The sequence below is a fragment of the Salvelinus fontinalis genome, chromosome 26, assembly GCF_029448725.1.
Source record: "Salvelinus fontinalis isolate EN_2023a chromosome 26, ASM2944872v1, whole genome shotgun sequence".
NCBI classification, from domain to species: domain Eukaryota; kingdom Metazoa; phylum Chordata; class Actinopteri; order Salmoniformes; family Salmonidae; genus Salvelinus; species Salvelinus fontinalis.
The window spans coordinates 10,217,696-10,232,586 of NC_074690.1; the positions used below are offsets into that span (position 1 = coordinate 10,217,696).

General features: G+C 40.8%; 1 protein-coding gene across 1 annotated transcript in view; it reads left to right on the forward strand.

Moving 5' to 3' along the window:
- The window catches only part of LOC129823630 (tensin-3-like), an 83,907-nt gene that overhangs the window by 17,393 nt on the left and 51,623 nt on the right, over positions 1 to 14,891 (forward strand). The window contains exons 5-10 of the mRNA XM_055882486.1: positions 5,304 to 5,368; positions 9,886 to 9,969; positions 11,684 to 11,796; positions 12,760 to 12,820; positions 14,240 to 14,315; positions 14,508 to 14,637. Of these exons, the coding sequence (XP_055738461.1) occupies positions 5,304 to 5,368; positions 9,886 to 9,969; positions 11,684 to 11,796; positions 12,760 to 12,820; positions 14,240 to 14,315; positions 14,508 to 14,637 (529 nt within the window). The remainder of the gene's footprint in view (positions 1 to 5,303; positions 5,369 to 9,885; positions 9,970 to 11,683; positions 11,797 to 12,759; positions 12,821 to 14,239; positions 14,316 to 14,507; positions 14,638 to 14,891) is intronic.

The window sequence follows — 14,891 nt, forward strand, 5'->3', positions numbered from 1 at the left end:
CAATGATTACCATTTTTCCATTCACTATAACGGGGGATCCTGTTTTCTGCTAACAATGCCTGCAGTACCACGGTCGGCCTTAAACTTCCATGACTTCCATGAGAGGGGGCAGTCATTCTCCCCTGAAGGAACCTTGTCCCCATGCTATTGTGCTCAGCACATTCGGGTGGAAGTATCTCAGAACGAGATTAGACGGGAAGAAGCGAGGTGAAGCTAGAGTGTTTACTCTACCCAAGAAAATCATTTCTGTATGGAGGTCAACGAGAGGGTGTCAAATTGGTTTGAAAAATAATGCTAATTTGCTACGTCGGGATTATTTGATCTAATAAAAGTTTCCTAATGGTTAGGTTGCTACGGATGCACTGATATAAGTGGACGCATGTGGCATTTCAGCAACTTTTGAAAAATTGACTTTATATCGGAGTTGTTCACATGTGTATCTGCCCACTTATTGGCTTAAATGGTCTCACCTGATCTCACCTCTTCCCACCTGACTTCCATCTTTGCGGACATGTGTTTCCAATGTCAGAGCGGACACTCGACTATCTTGTCAACATACAGTTGAAGTCGGAAGTTTACATACACCTTAGCCAAATACATTTAAACTCAGTTTTCATAATTCCTGACATTTAATCCTAGTAAAAATTCACTGTCTTAGATGAGTTAGGATCACCACTTTATTTTAAGAATGTGAAATGTATAATAATAGTAGAGAAAATGATTTATTTCAGCTTTTATGTATTTTATCACATTCCCTGTGGGTCAGAAGTTTGCATACACTCAATTAGTATTTGGTAGCATTGCCTTTAATTTATTTAACTTGGTTCAAATGTTTCGGGTAGCCTTCCACAAGCTTTCCACAATAAGTTGGGTGAATTTTGGCCCATTCCTCCTGACAGGGCTGGTGTAACTGAGTCAGGTTTGTAGGCCTCTGCGCTGGTGCATGCTTTTTCAGTTCTGCCAACAAATTTTCTATAGGATTGAGGTCAGGGCTTTGTGATGGCCACTCCAATACCTTGTCTTTGTTGACCTTAAACCATTTTGCCACGACATTGGAAATATGCTTGGGGTCATTGTCCATTCGGAAGACCCATTTACGATCAAGCTTTAACTTCCTGACTGATGTCTTGAGATGTTGCTTCAATATATCCACATCATTTTACTTTCTCATGATGCCATCTATTTCGTGAAGTGCACCAGTCCCTCCTGCAGCAAAGCACCCCACAACATGATGCTTCCACCCCCGTGCTTCACGGTTGGGATGGTGTTCTTCGGCTTGCAAGCCTCCCCCTTTTTCCTCCAAACATAATGATGGTCATTATGGCCAAACAGTTTCATTCAGACCAGAGGACCTTTCTCCAACAAGCTTTGTCCCTATGTGCAGTTGCAAACCGTAGTCTGGCTTTTTATGGTGGTATTGGAGCAGTGGCTTCTTCCTTGCTGAGCGCCCTTTCAGGTTCATGTCGATATAGGACTTGTTTTACTGTGGAAATAGATACTTTGTACCTGTTTAATCCATCATCTTCACAAGGTCCTTTGCTGTTGTTCTGGGATTGATTTGCACTTTCGCACCAAAGTACGTTCATCTCTAGGAGACAGAACGCGTCACCTTCCTGAGCGTTATGACGGCTGCGTAGTCCCATGGTGTTTATGCTTGCATACAATTGTTTGTACAGATGAACATGGTACCTTCAGGCATTTGTAAATTGCTCCCAAGGATGAACCAGACTTGTGGAGGTCTACGTTTTTTTTTCTGAGGTCTTGGCTGAATTCTTTTGATTTTCCCATGATGTCAAGCAAAGAGGCACTGAGTTTGAAGGTAGGCTTAAGGTAGGCTTATTGTATGGAAACTTCTGACTCACTGGAATTGTGAAACAGTGAGTTATAAGAGAAATCATCTCTGTAAACAATTGTTCGAAAAATGACTTGTGTCATGCACAAAGTAGATGTCCTAACCGACTTGCCAAAACTATAGTTTGTTAACCTGTCTAGGATCAGCGTGGCGCTAGCGGCACACCCCCCCCCCCCCCCCACTGAAAAACCAGTGCCGCGAAATTCAAAAAAAATATATTTTTAAAATATTTAACTTTCACACATTAAAGTCCAATACAGCTAATGAAAGACACAGATCTTGTGAATCCAGTCAACATTTCCGATTTTTAAAATGTTTTACAGGGAAGACACAATATGTAAAGATGTACATCTATTACCTAAAAACACATTAGCATAATCCACCATCTTTTATTTGTCCACCAACACCAGTAGCCATCACCAATTCGGCTAAACTAAGATATTTATAGCCCCTAACCAACAAAAAAACTCATTAGATGACAGTCTGATAACATATTTATGGTATGGGATAGGTTTTGTTAGAAAAAAGTGCATATTTCAGGTAGACTTCATAGTTTACAATTGCACCCACCATCACAAATGGACTAGAATAATTACAATGAGCAACGTGTTTACCTAACTACTAATCATCAAACATTTCGTAAAAATACACAGCATACACGAATCGAAAGACACAGATCCTGTGAATACAGACAATATTTCAGATTTTCTAAGTGTCTTACAGCGAAAACACAATAAATCGTTATATTAGCTTAGCACATAGCAATTAGCAGCCCAGCATTGATTCTAGCCAAAGTGAGCGATAAAAGTCAACATCGCCAAAAGATATTAATTTTTTCACTAACCTTCTCAGAATTCTTCCGATGACACTCCTGTAACATCACATTACAACATGCATATACAGTTTGATCGAAAATGTTTATATTTAGCCACCAAAATCATGGTTAGACAATGTGAAATGTAACTCAGCTGGTCAGAATTTGTCCTTGCGCCACTTAGACAGTGATCTACTCTTATACATAAATACTCATAAACGTGACAAAAAAATATAGGGTGGACAGGGATTGATAGACAATTTAATTCTTAATACAATTGCGTTATTACATTTTTTTATTTATCCTTACTTTTCAATACAGTTTGCGCCAAGCGAAGCTACGTCAAAAAACATGGCGTCCTAAGCCACTAAAATGTTTCGACAGAAACACGATTTATCATAATAAAAATGTCCTACCTTGAGCTGTTCTTCCATCAGTATCTTGGGCAAAGGATCCTTTCTTGGGAGAAATCGTCTTTTGGTGGAAAGCTGTCCTCTTGCCATGTGGAAATGTCAACTGCGTTCGGGATGAACTGAAAAGCGTGCCCAACTTTTCACATCGTTGCAAAAATAAATGTCCCAAAATCGCACTAAACGGATATAAATTGCTATAAAACGCTTTAAATTAACTACTTTATGATGTTTGTAACTCCTATAACGAGTGAAAAGATGACCGGAGAAATATAACAGGCTAAACTAACGCTTGGAACAGGAGAGGGTCGGTGTCTTCCACGCGCGTTACGCAGCAAGAAAAGACTTGCTAGCTAAAGGTTTTTTTCATTTGTAGGGCCTGTGAACGAGCAATCGACCCCGTTGGAATCGTCATCACGTAAAGGCATCCAGGGGAAGACGTAAGAAGTGTCCGTATAGTCATAGCAACGACAGTGCCCTTTTAAATGACTTCAGAAAAGTGGCCAACATTTCTCATATCTGACTCCATGTCAGGGAAATTGCTGTAGAATGGGCTCTGTTCCACTTAGAGACAAAATTTCAACTCCTATAGAAACTATAGACTGTTTTCTATCCAATAATAATAATAATATGCATATTGTACGATCAAGGATTTTGTGGGAAGCCGTTTAAAAAATTAGCCACATTAGCATAAATAGTCTAAACAGCGCCCCCATCCCCAACAGGTTAACAAGAAAATTGTGGAGTGGTTGAAAAACTAGTTTTAATGACTCCAACCTAAGTGTATGTAAACTTCCGACTTCAACTGTAATAGAACATCTTTGCGGGAAGTGATTTTAGCGCACGGATCCCGTTAACGGGATCAAAATCGACAACATCCGGTGAAACTGGAGCGCGCCAAATTCAAATTACAAAATTGTAATATTAAACATTCATGACCATACAAGTGTCCTACATCATTTAAAGCTTAACTTCTTGTTAATCCAGCCGCTTTGTCAGATTCCAAAAAGGCTTCACGGAGATTATCTGAGGACAGCGCCCCCACACCAAAATACTTTTCCAAACCAGCACAGGCATCACAAAAGTAACAAATAGTGATAAAATAAATCACTTACCTTTGAAGATCTTCCTCTGATTGCTATCCCAAGGGTCCCAGCTACACAACAAATTGTCGTTTTGTTCGGTAAAGTCCTTCTTTATATTCCAAAAAAATCTGCTTAGTTGGCGTGCTTGATTCAGTAATCCGCTCTTTCAACATGCATACGAACGAATCCAAAAAGTTACCAGTAAAATTTGTCCAAACAAGTCAAATGATGTTTCTAATTAATCCTCAGGTACTCTAATATCTAAATAAATGATACAATTTAAGATGGAGAATAGTATGTTCAATAGGGAAGATAAATAACGAAGAGCGCGCACCTCATTCACGCGCTTAACAAGACTACATTTTTAATGAGAGACACCTTGGAAAAACTACAATTAGTCAATAATTTTTCAAAAAACAAGCCTGAAACCCTTTCTAAAGACTGGTGACATCTAGTGGAAGCCATAGGAACTGCAATCTGGGAGGAAGTCCTTTGAATATCCCATAGACAATAATTGAAATGGACTGTGACCTCAAAGAAACATTTTCCGGATGGATTTTCCTCGGGTTTTCGCCTGCCGTATCAGTTCTGTTATACTCACAAAAATTATTTTTTAACAGTTTTAGAAACTTCAGCGTGTTCTCTATCCAATGATAGCAATTATATGCATATCCTAGCTTCTGGGCCTGATTAACAGGCAGTTTACTTTGGGCGTGTCATTCATCCGAACTTCCGAACAGTGCCCCCTAGCCCTAAGAGGTTTGCAACTTAGCCAACAGGTTAGCTTTCCCTGCTAATGTTTTACCATTGTTTCACATGTTTATTGAAGTACCTTGTTTAACCGAACACTGTGAAATGTGTCTAGGGTTCGAAGGACTTTCCACAGCGGTAGCGCAAATTTGTTTAAGTTCTAGCGGGAGCTACTTTCGTTTTGCGATGGGGTTCATGGGTAATGGTTCCGGGGAGTTCAAAAACTATTGCTATTTGTTTGCTGAATAAACATTAGCTGCTTATTCAGAAAGTAATGCTTTTTAAAATGATTACGTAGTGGCAAAAGATGACGTATCTTGTTACATTCTCAAAGTAATGTAGGCTAATGCTCTCTCTATCTTTCTTTCTCCTCCCTTTGTCTTGTATTTCAGGGTGGGAAAGGCCGAATTGGAGTGGTCATCTCATCATTTGTGCATTTCACCGACATATCTGCCAGGTAGGCTAACTGCTGCAACCAATGGCAGCTCCCATGGCTTTTCCTTCAATTAATTTATCGTTGTGAAATGTGACTTTGCTCAAACCAGAAGTTCAGGTAAAGCATGAGTAGCACTTCTTGAGTGTTTGTGTACAAACCCCTACATCAACTACAACCACGTCTCAGATAAATAAGTATAATCTTTCACAGTGCCTGACCACTACTGGCCTACTCAGCCCTTTCACTGTGTCAGAGCGTGAGTCAAACAATAGTAATGGATATGGGATCAAAGGAAAGCCATAAGTCATGAGTAACGCTTACAGTATTGCACATTCTAAATCAACATAAACATACTAGACATTAATGATAACAGAGTGTAACAGCATTTGTCATTTAGCACAAAGGTCAATGTATTTTTTCCTGAATGGACCTGTATATTAATTTAGTAATGAAATGTGAGTTTCAGTAAGGCACTTGAGTTGAAAATAATTTCCCCTCAAGGACATGCAGTTCCTCAAATTGGATGAAGCTACACAAACAGAGATGAACGATATTAACACATGGTCATTTCCAGTCTGAAAGTCTATTCAGAGCAGCTGCAGCTAGGGTAATCCCTAAAGTCATCAACTGACAGCACACATTATGGCAGAATGCGGGTTATAAGGTCAAGGGAAGTGTTGTGTGTGTTTGTGTGTGTCTTGTCTTATGCGCTTATGGCGATCCATTCTGCACACAAACCCTGTGTGATTTAGGGTACACATTGGTCGAGGCCGGGTTGGGTTTTACCAATCAACGTTCCCCCCGCTGTTCTGCTCCCACTGGGAGAGACATAGTGACAGGGTCAGAGAGAGAGAAAGCGGGTAGAGTGAGAGAAAAAGAGAATGATGAAGAAGAGAGGGAAAAGGGAGAGAGAGAGTGTGTGTGTGTGTGCGTGTGCGTGTGCGTGTGCGTGTGCGTGTGCGTGTGCGTGTGCGTGTGCGTGTGTGTGTGTGTGTGTGTGTGTGTGTGCTTGCATATGTACGTGCATAAGTGTGTGCTTTCGTGTCAGAGAGAAACAGAATATACATTCAGGACCAAAATTACTGACACTCTTGATAAAGAGGAGCAAAAGAGACAGTATAAATGAAATAATACAAATACTATATTGATTGCTAAAAAATGGGCAAATTATATTATGTTATACTAATATAATTGATCAGAGAAAGACATTGGGTTTAACAAGTAATAAAAAATCAAAAAAAGGATAGGGGTAAAAAATAATTGGCACCCCTGTTTTCAATACTTGAGCACCCTCCCAATGTGAGGATAATGACAATTAGCTTTTTTCTAAAATGTTTGATGGGAGAACATATTGGGAGGGATCTTAGACCATGGACTGCCCTCTTCAATTCAAACCATGGGTTTTCAATGGGGTTTAAGCCCGGAGACTGAGATGGCCATTGAATGTTTTTAATTTTGTGGTCAATAAACCATTTCTTTGTGGATTTCATGTGTGCTTGGGGTCATTGTCTTGCTGGAAGATCCACTTGTGGTCAAGTTTCACCCTCCTGGCAGAGGCAACCAGGTTTTTGGCTAAAATGTCCTGGTAATTAGGTAAAGTTCATGACCTTAACAAGGGCCCCAGAACCAGTGGAAGCAAAATAGCCCTATAACTTCAAATATCCACCACTATATTTAAGAGTAAGTATGAGGTACTTTTCTACACATGCTTCCATTTTTGACGCCACTGGTGTGCGTGGCCAAAGAGCTATATTTTCAGGTCATCAGACCATAGCACCGCCTACAGTTTGCTAAATGGCATTGGCACCTGATTGGAAACAGAGGTGTCATGCCCATAGGGGACACAGAGGCACATGTCACTCAGATGTGTTCCGTTTAACACTATAACTGCAAAAGAAGTCATTTTTATTACTCTCCCATTTTTGAAAGTCATGCCACCCTCCGTCCTTGACTTTTCCTAAATAAGTCTATATAAGACACTGTCGTTGTTAGAATATTAATACCACTAACAGAACTGGAGTTTTAACCAGTTTTAGTAGGTCATTTTCTAAATGGTTTTCCCTGTTGCCCCTCCTTCTCCCAACTGTGGGGCTCCGCAGATCCCCTCAAGCTCTGTCAGGTTGGATGGGGAGCATCACTACACAGCTATTTTCAGGTCTCTCCAGAGATGTTCGATCGGGTTCAAGTCCGGGCTCTGGCTGGGCCACTCAAGGACATTCAGAGACTTGTCCCGAAGCCACTCCTGCATTGACTTGGCTGTGTTCTAAGGGTCGTTGCCCTGTTGGAAGGTGAACCTTCACCCCCTGTCTGAGGTCTTGAGCGTTCTGGAGCAAGTTTTCATCAAGGAACTTTGCTCTGTTCATCTTTCCCTCAATTCTGGCTAGTCTCCCTGTCCCTGCTGCTAAAAGAAATCCCCACAGCATGATGCTGCCACCACCATGCCTCACCAGAGGGATGGTATTGGCCAGGTGATGAGCGGTGCCTGGTTTCCTCCAGACGTGATGCTTGGCATTCAGGCCAAAGCGTTCAATCTTGGTTTCGTCAGACCAGAGAATCTTTGCCTTTTGGCAAACTCCAAGCAGTTGTCTTGTGCCTTTTACTGAGGAGTGGCTACTTTCTTTCCACTCTACCATAAAGACCTGATTGGTGGAGTGCTGCAGAGATGGTTGTCCTTCTGGAAGGTTCTCCCATCTCCACTGAGGAACCCTGGAGCTCTGTCAGAGTGACCATCGGGTTTTTGGTCACCTCTCTGACCAAGGCCCTTCTCCCCCGATCGCTTAGTTTGGCCGGGCGGCCAGCTCTAGGAAGAGTCTTGGTGGTTTCAAACTTCTTCCATTTGAGAATGATGGAGGTCACTGTGTTCTTGGGGAATTTTTTGTTGTATCCTTCCCCAGATCTGTACCTTGACACCATCCTGTCTTGGAGCTCTACAGACAATTCCTTCGACCTTATGGCTTGGTTTTTGCTCTGACATGCACTGTCATCTGTGGAACCTTATATAGACAGGTATGTGCCTTTCCAAATCATGTCCAATCAATTGAATTTACCACAGGTGGACTCCAATCAAGTAGTAGAAGAATCTCATGGATGATTAATGGAAACAGTTCAATTTCGAGTTTCATAGCAAAGGGTCTGAATGCTTATGTAAATAAGAGATATCTGTTTTTTAATATTAATACATTTGCAAAAAAAATCCAAAAACCTGCTTTTGCTTTGTCATTATGGGGTAGTGTGTGTAGATTGATGAGGAAATATATATATTTTATCCATTTTAGAATAAGGCTGTAACATAAAAAAAATGTGGAAAAGGTGAAGGGGTCTGAATACTTTCTGAATGCATCATTGCTTTTGTTCTGAGATTTACTATTCATCACTTATAATAATGTTTAGGCTACTGATGTTGTCATCATTTGAACGTGGGTCTTTTATTTTTTTAGGATGGGGTGTTCTTTTATTGTTGTTGTTATAAAAAAAATAGCTGTTACCATGTTTCAGAACATGTGTTTATGTTTCATAGTTGTAACAAAGGCAATTCATGAAAGAAATGTATTGGAAACATTTTAACTGTAACATTAACTAATGAAAATGCTAATATGCTATTTAAAAGAATTTTATTCAAATGTTATCAAAGGCATTCTTAAACACAACCAAATTGTTATTTTTGCAATAGTATATATGAAATGTATTAATTACACTGCTAGAATGTTGCAGTCAGAATGACTTGAAGGGGGTTCCATTCAACGCCCATCTGTTCTAGTGTTAAAAAAACTACAAAATTATTATAATAAAACATTTGTTTGATTTTATCTCTATAAAACCACTAGCCTCAGTTTATGACGTTGGCTCTAGCTAGCCCAAATAGGTTCCCACCTCCCACCCTCATAACTAGCTAAACTATTTCAGGCTATCCAGCAAGTTGGAGTAGTTAGCTTGATGATGCAGAGATGCAGAGATGCAGGTTATTAAAAAAATAGGTATTATTAGAGATGCAGAAAAATATACATTGTTTTACATAGAGTTAAGCACAATGATTATGGCTCTAGATTGTAGGAGAAAGCTGTATCAGGTGTTTGAAAAAGTATAAATTCTCCAATTTATGGACGGGGACCTAGCCCCCTTATGGACCAACCCCCAGCCATCCTCACGTACTTTGTGCCCCCTCAGATTTTTGGGGTGCATGATGCCCTGATTAGAAACCTGTGGTTTGAATTGAAGAGGGCATTCCATAGGGGCAGACGAAGGATATCAAGATTCTGGAAAGATTCAGTATGAAGGAACGGTCTAAGATCCCTCTCAATGTGTTGAATATTTGCACATTTTTGTTTACAGTGTGTCATTCCACTCAGTCAGCCAGGAGTGTTTCTGGTAATAGTCAGATGACTTACACTCAGTTCAGTTTAATTCACTCTTATTTAAAACTAAGCTTTTATCTACAGCTTACTTACCATGATTGTCATGCTTACCCTGTCAGTTTAAGCCCAAACAGGAGGGTAACTCAGTGTGTAAGCCTAAATCATGTCTGTGTCTGTCTTGCATAGCGCTGATCAGGCCCTGGACCGCTTTGCAATGAGGAAGTACTACGACGACAAGGTCTCAGCATTAATGACACCCTCTCAGAAAAGGTAAGACCTCTTCTCAGGCATAATATGAACCTACTCTTTTAGTGTTGAGAGAATGCCCATTGTGTGATAAGGATGGTGAGGTAAAGGTGTTTTCCCACACCCAACACACACACCCACACACATATCCCTCTCCGCCCACCTTAGGGCATGTTCAGGTCCCTGTCCCACCTGAGCCAATAGAAAGCCTTTTGCGTGTCTTGGTCTTGTTAATTCATTCCCATAGAAAAGGGCCCGTGATAGTCATGCCATTGTGAGTAATTGAAACAGAATGGGATCCCGTGGTGACCTGGTGTAATCTTATCCTACTGCATCACACTGAATCACTGTGACTCAGTCATACCGTGGGCGCCTTAGTAAGAATGTCCCCATCACAAACACACAACCTCAATGGATCTTCGGAAAAGTAATATTCCCATGTGTGCTACAGTATCTCTGTTATACTTGTCATGGTTGGACCCAGCCATTGATGTAATTGATCTGTTGTTGTCTACTTTAATCTACAGTATATGCAGAGGGGTTTAGCTAGTGAGGATCCTCTTGCTAGCTATTGTGTGGATTACCGTATCTCTACTATTCTGCTATTGTGTGGATTACCGTATCTCTACTATTCTGCTATTGTGTGGATGTAATGACGGTCCTCCTCCTCTTCATCCGAAGAGGAGGAGCAGGGATTGAACCAAGGTGCAGCGCGTTGAAATGACATGATGAATTTATTTAACAAGACAAAACGAACTATACTTGAAAATGATACAAAATAACAAAACGAAAGTAGACAGACCTGAACTACGAACTTACATACAACGTGAAGAACGAAATGAACAGGAACAGACTACATGAAATGAACAAACCGTATACAGTCCCGTATGGTGCAAACATAGACACAGACACAGGAGACAACCACCCACAAACAAACAGTGTGAATGCCCTACCTAAATATGACTCTTGATTAGAGGAAAATGCAAACCACCTGCCTCTAATCAAGAGCCATACCAGGCAAACCAAAACCAACATAGAAACGAATAACATAGACTGCCCACCCAAAACACATGCCCTGACCATAAACACATAAAAACAACATAAAACAGGTCAGGACTGTTACAGTGGATTACCGTATCTCTACTATTCTGCTATTGTGTGGATTACCGTATCTCTACTATTCTGCTATTGTGTGGATTACCGTATCTCTACTATTCTGCTATTGTGTGGATTACCGTATCTCTACTATTCTGCTATTGTGTGGATTACCGTATCTCTACTATTCTGCTATTGTGTGGATTACCGTATCTCTACTATTCTGCTATTGTGTGGATTACCGTATCTCTACTATTCTGCTATTGTGTGGATTACCGTATCTCTACTATTCTGCTATTGTGTGGATTACCGTATCTCTACTATTCTGCTATTGTGTGGATTACCGTATCTCTACTATTCTGCTATTGTGTGGATTACCGTATCTCTACTATTCTGCTATTGTGTGGATTACCGTATCTCTACTATTCTGCTATTGTGTGGATTACCGTATCTCTACTATTCTGCTATTGTGTGGATTACCGTATCTCTACTATTCTGCTATTGTGTGGATTACCGTATCTCTACTATTCTGCTATTGTGTGGATTACCGTATCTCTACTATTCTGCTATTGTGTGGATTACCGTATCTCTACTATTCTGCTATTGTGTGGATTACTGTATCTCTACTATTCTGCCATGCCAGGTACGTTTGGATCCTGAACAGTCTCCTGAGTGGGTCGATGAAAATCAACGCCTCTCCACTGTTCCTGCATTGCATCATTCTACATGGGATACCAAACTTTGACACTGCAGGAGGTAACTTACTACCTGCTTTTGTTCACACATCGGCCCACTAGGATAGCAAAAAAAACATTCCACTCATTGAGAAGCTAAAAGTCTGACAAATAACTACCAATAAAATCCCTATGTGCTTATCTAGAAAGAAATTGGCATTTTGGAAAGCTTGCATAGTAAATGAACTTGTCCATTCCCTCGGACTGACACACGTGTATGCACGCACATGCACATACATGAACACGCACCACAGAATAACTAAAGAATTTTGCCTGCCAATAACATGGAGATTTTTTTGTTGATTTTACGTTGAATTTACGTTAGTTGACAATTCAACCAAATGTAAATAAAAACTAGACGTTGAAATGACTTCTGTGCCCAGTGGGTGGTTTTTTGCAAGGTGGCAAATAAAACAATCAAATAAATCAACCTCTTGTCATTGAGCTGGAGAAATTTGTGAAGGGCAGCTACGCTAGCTTGGCCACCGGGTCTGATTGGTAAATAAAGCTGTGTGTCATCCGCAAAGCAGTGAAACTGAATGTTAAATCTGTTTGGGCTTCTTGCAGTCAATTTGCAGTCTATAAATTATTTTTTAATTATGTTCCTGCCCCCCGACCATCCACTCAAGAAAAAATTGTCACTTGGCTGAATGTAGTTGATGATACCTGCCATAGTGAATAGGTGCTGGGGAAGATACTGAACCCCCGATGCTTACTGAGAAACGTACGCCACATAGATATGACCTGAACAAGGATGTTGTGATCAATAGTATCAAATGCAGCACTGAGATCCAAAATAACGATCAATTATCAATTGATACCAACATGAATCAATGCTTGATAATACACAAATGTTATGATGCAGTTTATTGATATGAATAATATTCAAAGAGTTTTTGTTCCACACTTTTGCCACAACAGAATTGATCTCGCATGAATTACAGTATTATATTTCTCTTCTCATAATACAATCATTTTTTCCCAGTGTGTCGGCCATACCTGAAAGTCTACCAGGGAATGCAAGCTGTCTACTCCTCAGGGGTCTAGTAAGCATTCATTTAAGTTTCAAATTTTGTTTGACAATGAGTGATACATTTTCTTTTAATGACAATTTGTTGTTCTAATATGCCGCTCTCTGTGAGTGTCACTGAGGGAGTTAGATTATGGCTATAGGCCGTCACTTTTGCCCATGATTTGTGACTGGGCTAAAGTGGAGATGGAGGAGTGGACTACATAAATTGAGCAGTACTCTACGCCGCCCGGTCATATTGGGTGCGTTCCTCTGCCCAGGCGTTTCTGACGCATTCCAGATTTTACAACGCCAGGATAGATATTATAAGTATCAGCCAACCACATCATATGTTCTAGCAATCTGGTGCCTGACGGCACAGTCGATGACGTGGCATGCAACCTTTGCAACGTCTGAGCAGGGGAAGGCAACCTATGTCAACAAGGCAGCATGGTGCATCATTCAGAAATACACGTCTTTTCCATAAGATGTGCGCACATTTTTATAATAGTTTTCCTTTGGAATGCAGCAGAGAAAGCACATATGCGTTTTTATCAAGACTAAACACAACTTTGGCGTATGAAAACTCAGAATCCGAAGTCATTACTCCAGGTGCTTGACATACATCAGTTTGTATTGAGCCGACTTTGGCTTTGAACGGGGCGCCCGGCTCACGCCGGGAGGCAGCCCTGTTTCAAAATGAATGCAATCACTTTTCACCTGGTGCAAACCAGGCCCCCAGTGTCCGGTCTGGAGTGTGGCGTCATGAGCTCTGCTGATCGGTTACTACGTAGCAACCACAGGAGGTCGTGGCACCTTAATTGGGGAGGACGGGCTCGTGGTAATGACTGGAGCGGAGTCAGTGGAATGGTATCAAATACATCAAACATATGGTTTCCATGTGGTTTCCATATGGTTTCGCTCTAAAATGTGTTTATTATGATCAAGTTCAATCCCCACAGTGAATGATTTAAAAGTTCGCTACAAATCAAGATATATTTAATTAAATAGTGATCCCTTCTGATATATTTGTCATCACGCAGGACCACATGCTGAGATAGACCAATCCCTCATGCACACGCGTCTTGACTGTTTATGTCCAAGTCTTCCGGTATTGTTGCCGACGTCATCTAGCAGTGTTGGGTTAACTCTCTCAGGCAGGATGAAAATGACTATATTGTTGATCCTTTGTTAGTTACGGCCACTTTCACCATGATTTTTAGCAATTTCTGGGTGCCATTCAGCCTCATTCAACAATATGGCGAGCTTCAAATTCAAATACTTCCGCCTTCATGAGCCATTGGGAGATTTCCATTGGAATACGTGGATAACGTCAGTATCTACTGGTTTTAATGTCTATGGTGCAAACTCTGTCCACCCGGGCCATCTGGCCACCAGGGCAACCTGGCCATCATAGCATGTTCTCTCTGATTGTTTGTTTGTCTCTATTACCCAGTCACATTGGGCCTGGACACAGAGACAGGATATGTATCAGTCTGGAACCTGCTCAGATGTTAAAGGGAGACATCATGGTAAGAATAACGTCTCATAGCATCACATAACATATCCTACAGAATGTACTGGGTATACCATACAAGAAGAAAGATACAAGTTATGACCGATTAGACTTACACACATAAAATAATGAAAATGTTTTTTATAAGGTCACATGAATACACGCACAAACAGCTGTTACAGCAGCCAGTCTTTCCATGTTCCTACAGGTGAAGTGTTACCATAAGAGTGATGTCACTTTGGAGCGTGAGGCGATCTTCCGGCTCCAGTTCCACACGGGAGCAGTGCAGGGCTACAACCTGGTGTTCCAGAAAGAAGACATGGAGACTGCCAATAAAGGTCTACACACATTGCATACACATTGCCGTCACAGGATAAAAAACTACTGGACTTCATTTGGGTTTGGCTCATCCATTAATAAATCATGTGTTCCCATAGACTGTAATCTATTATGGCTTTCTGGGAGAATCTCAGTCATAGGCAGAATCATTACATTTACATTTAAGTCATTTAGCAGACGCTCTTATCCAGAGCGACTTACAAGTACATACATCCATACTTTTTTGTACTGGCCCCCTGTGGGAATCAAACCC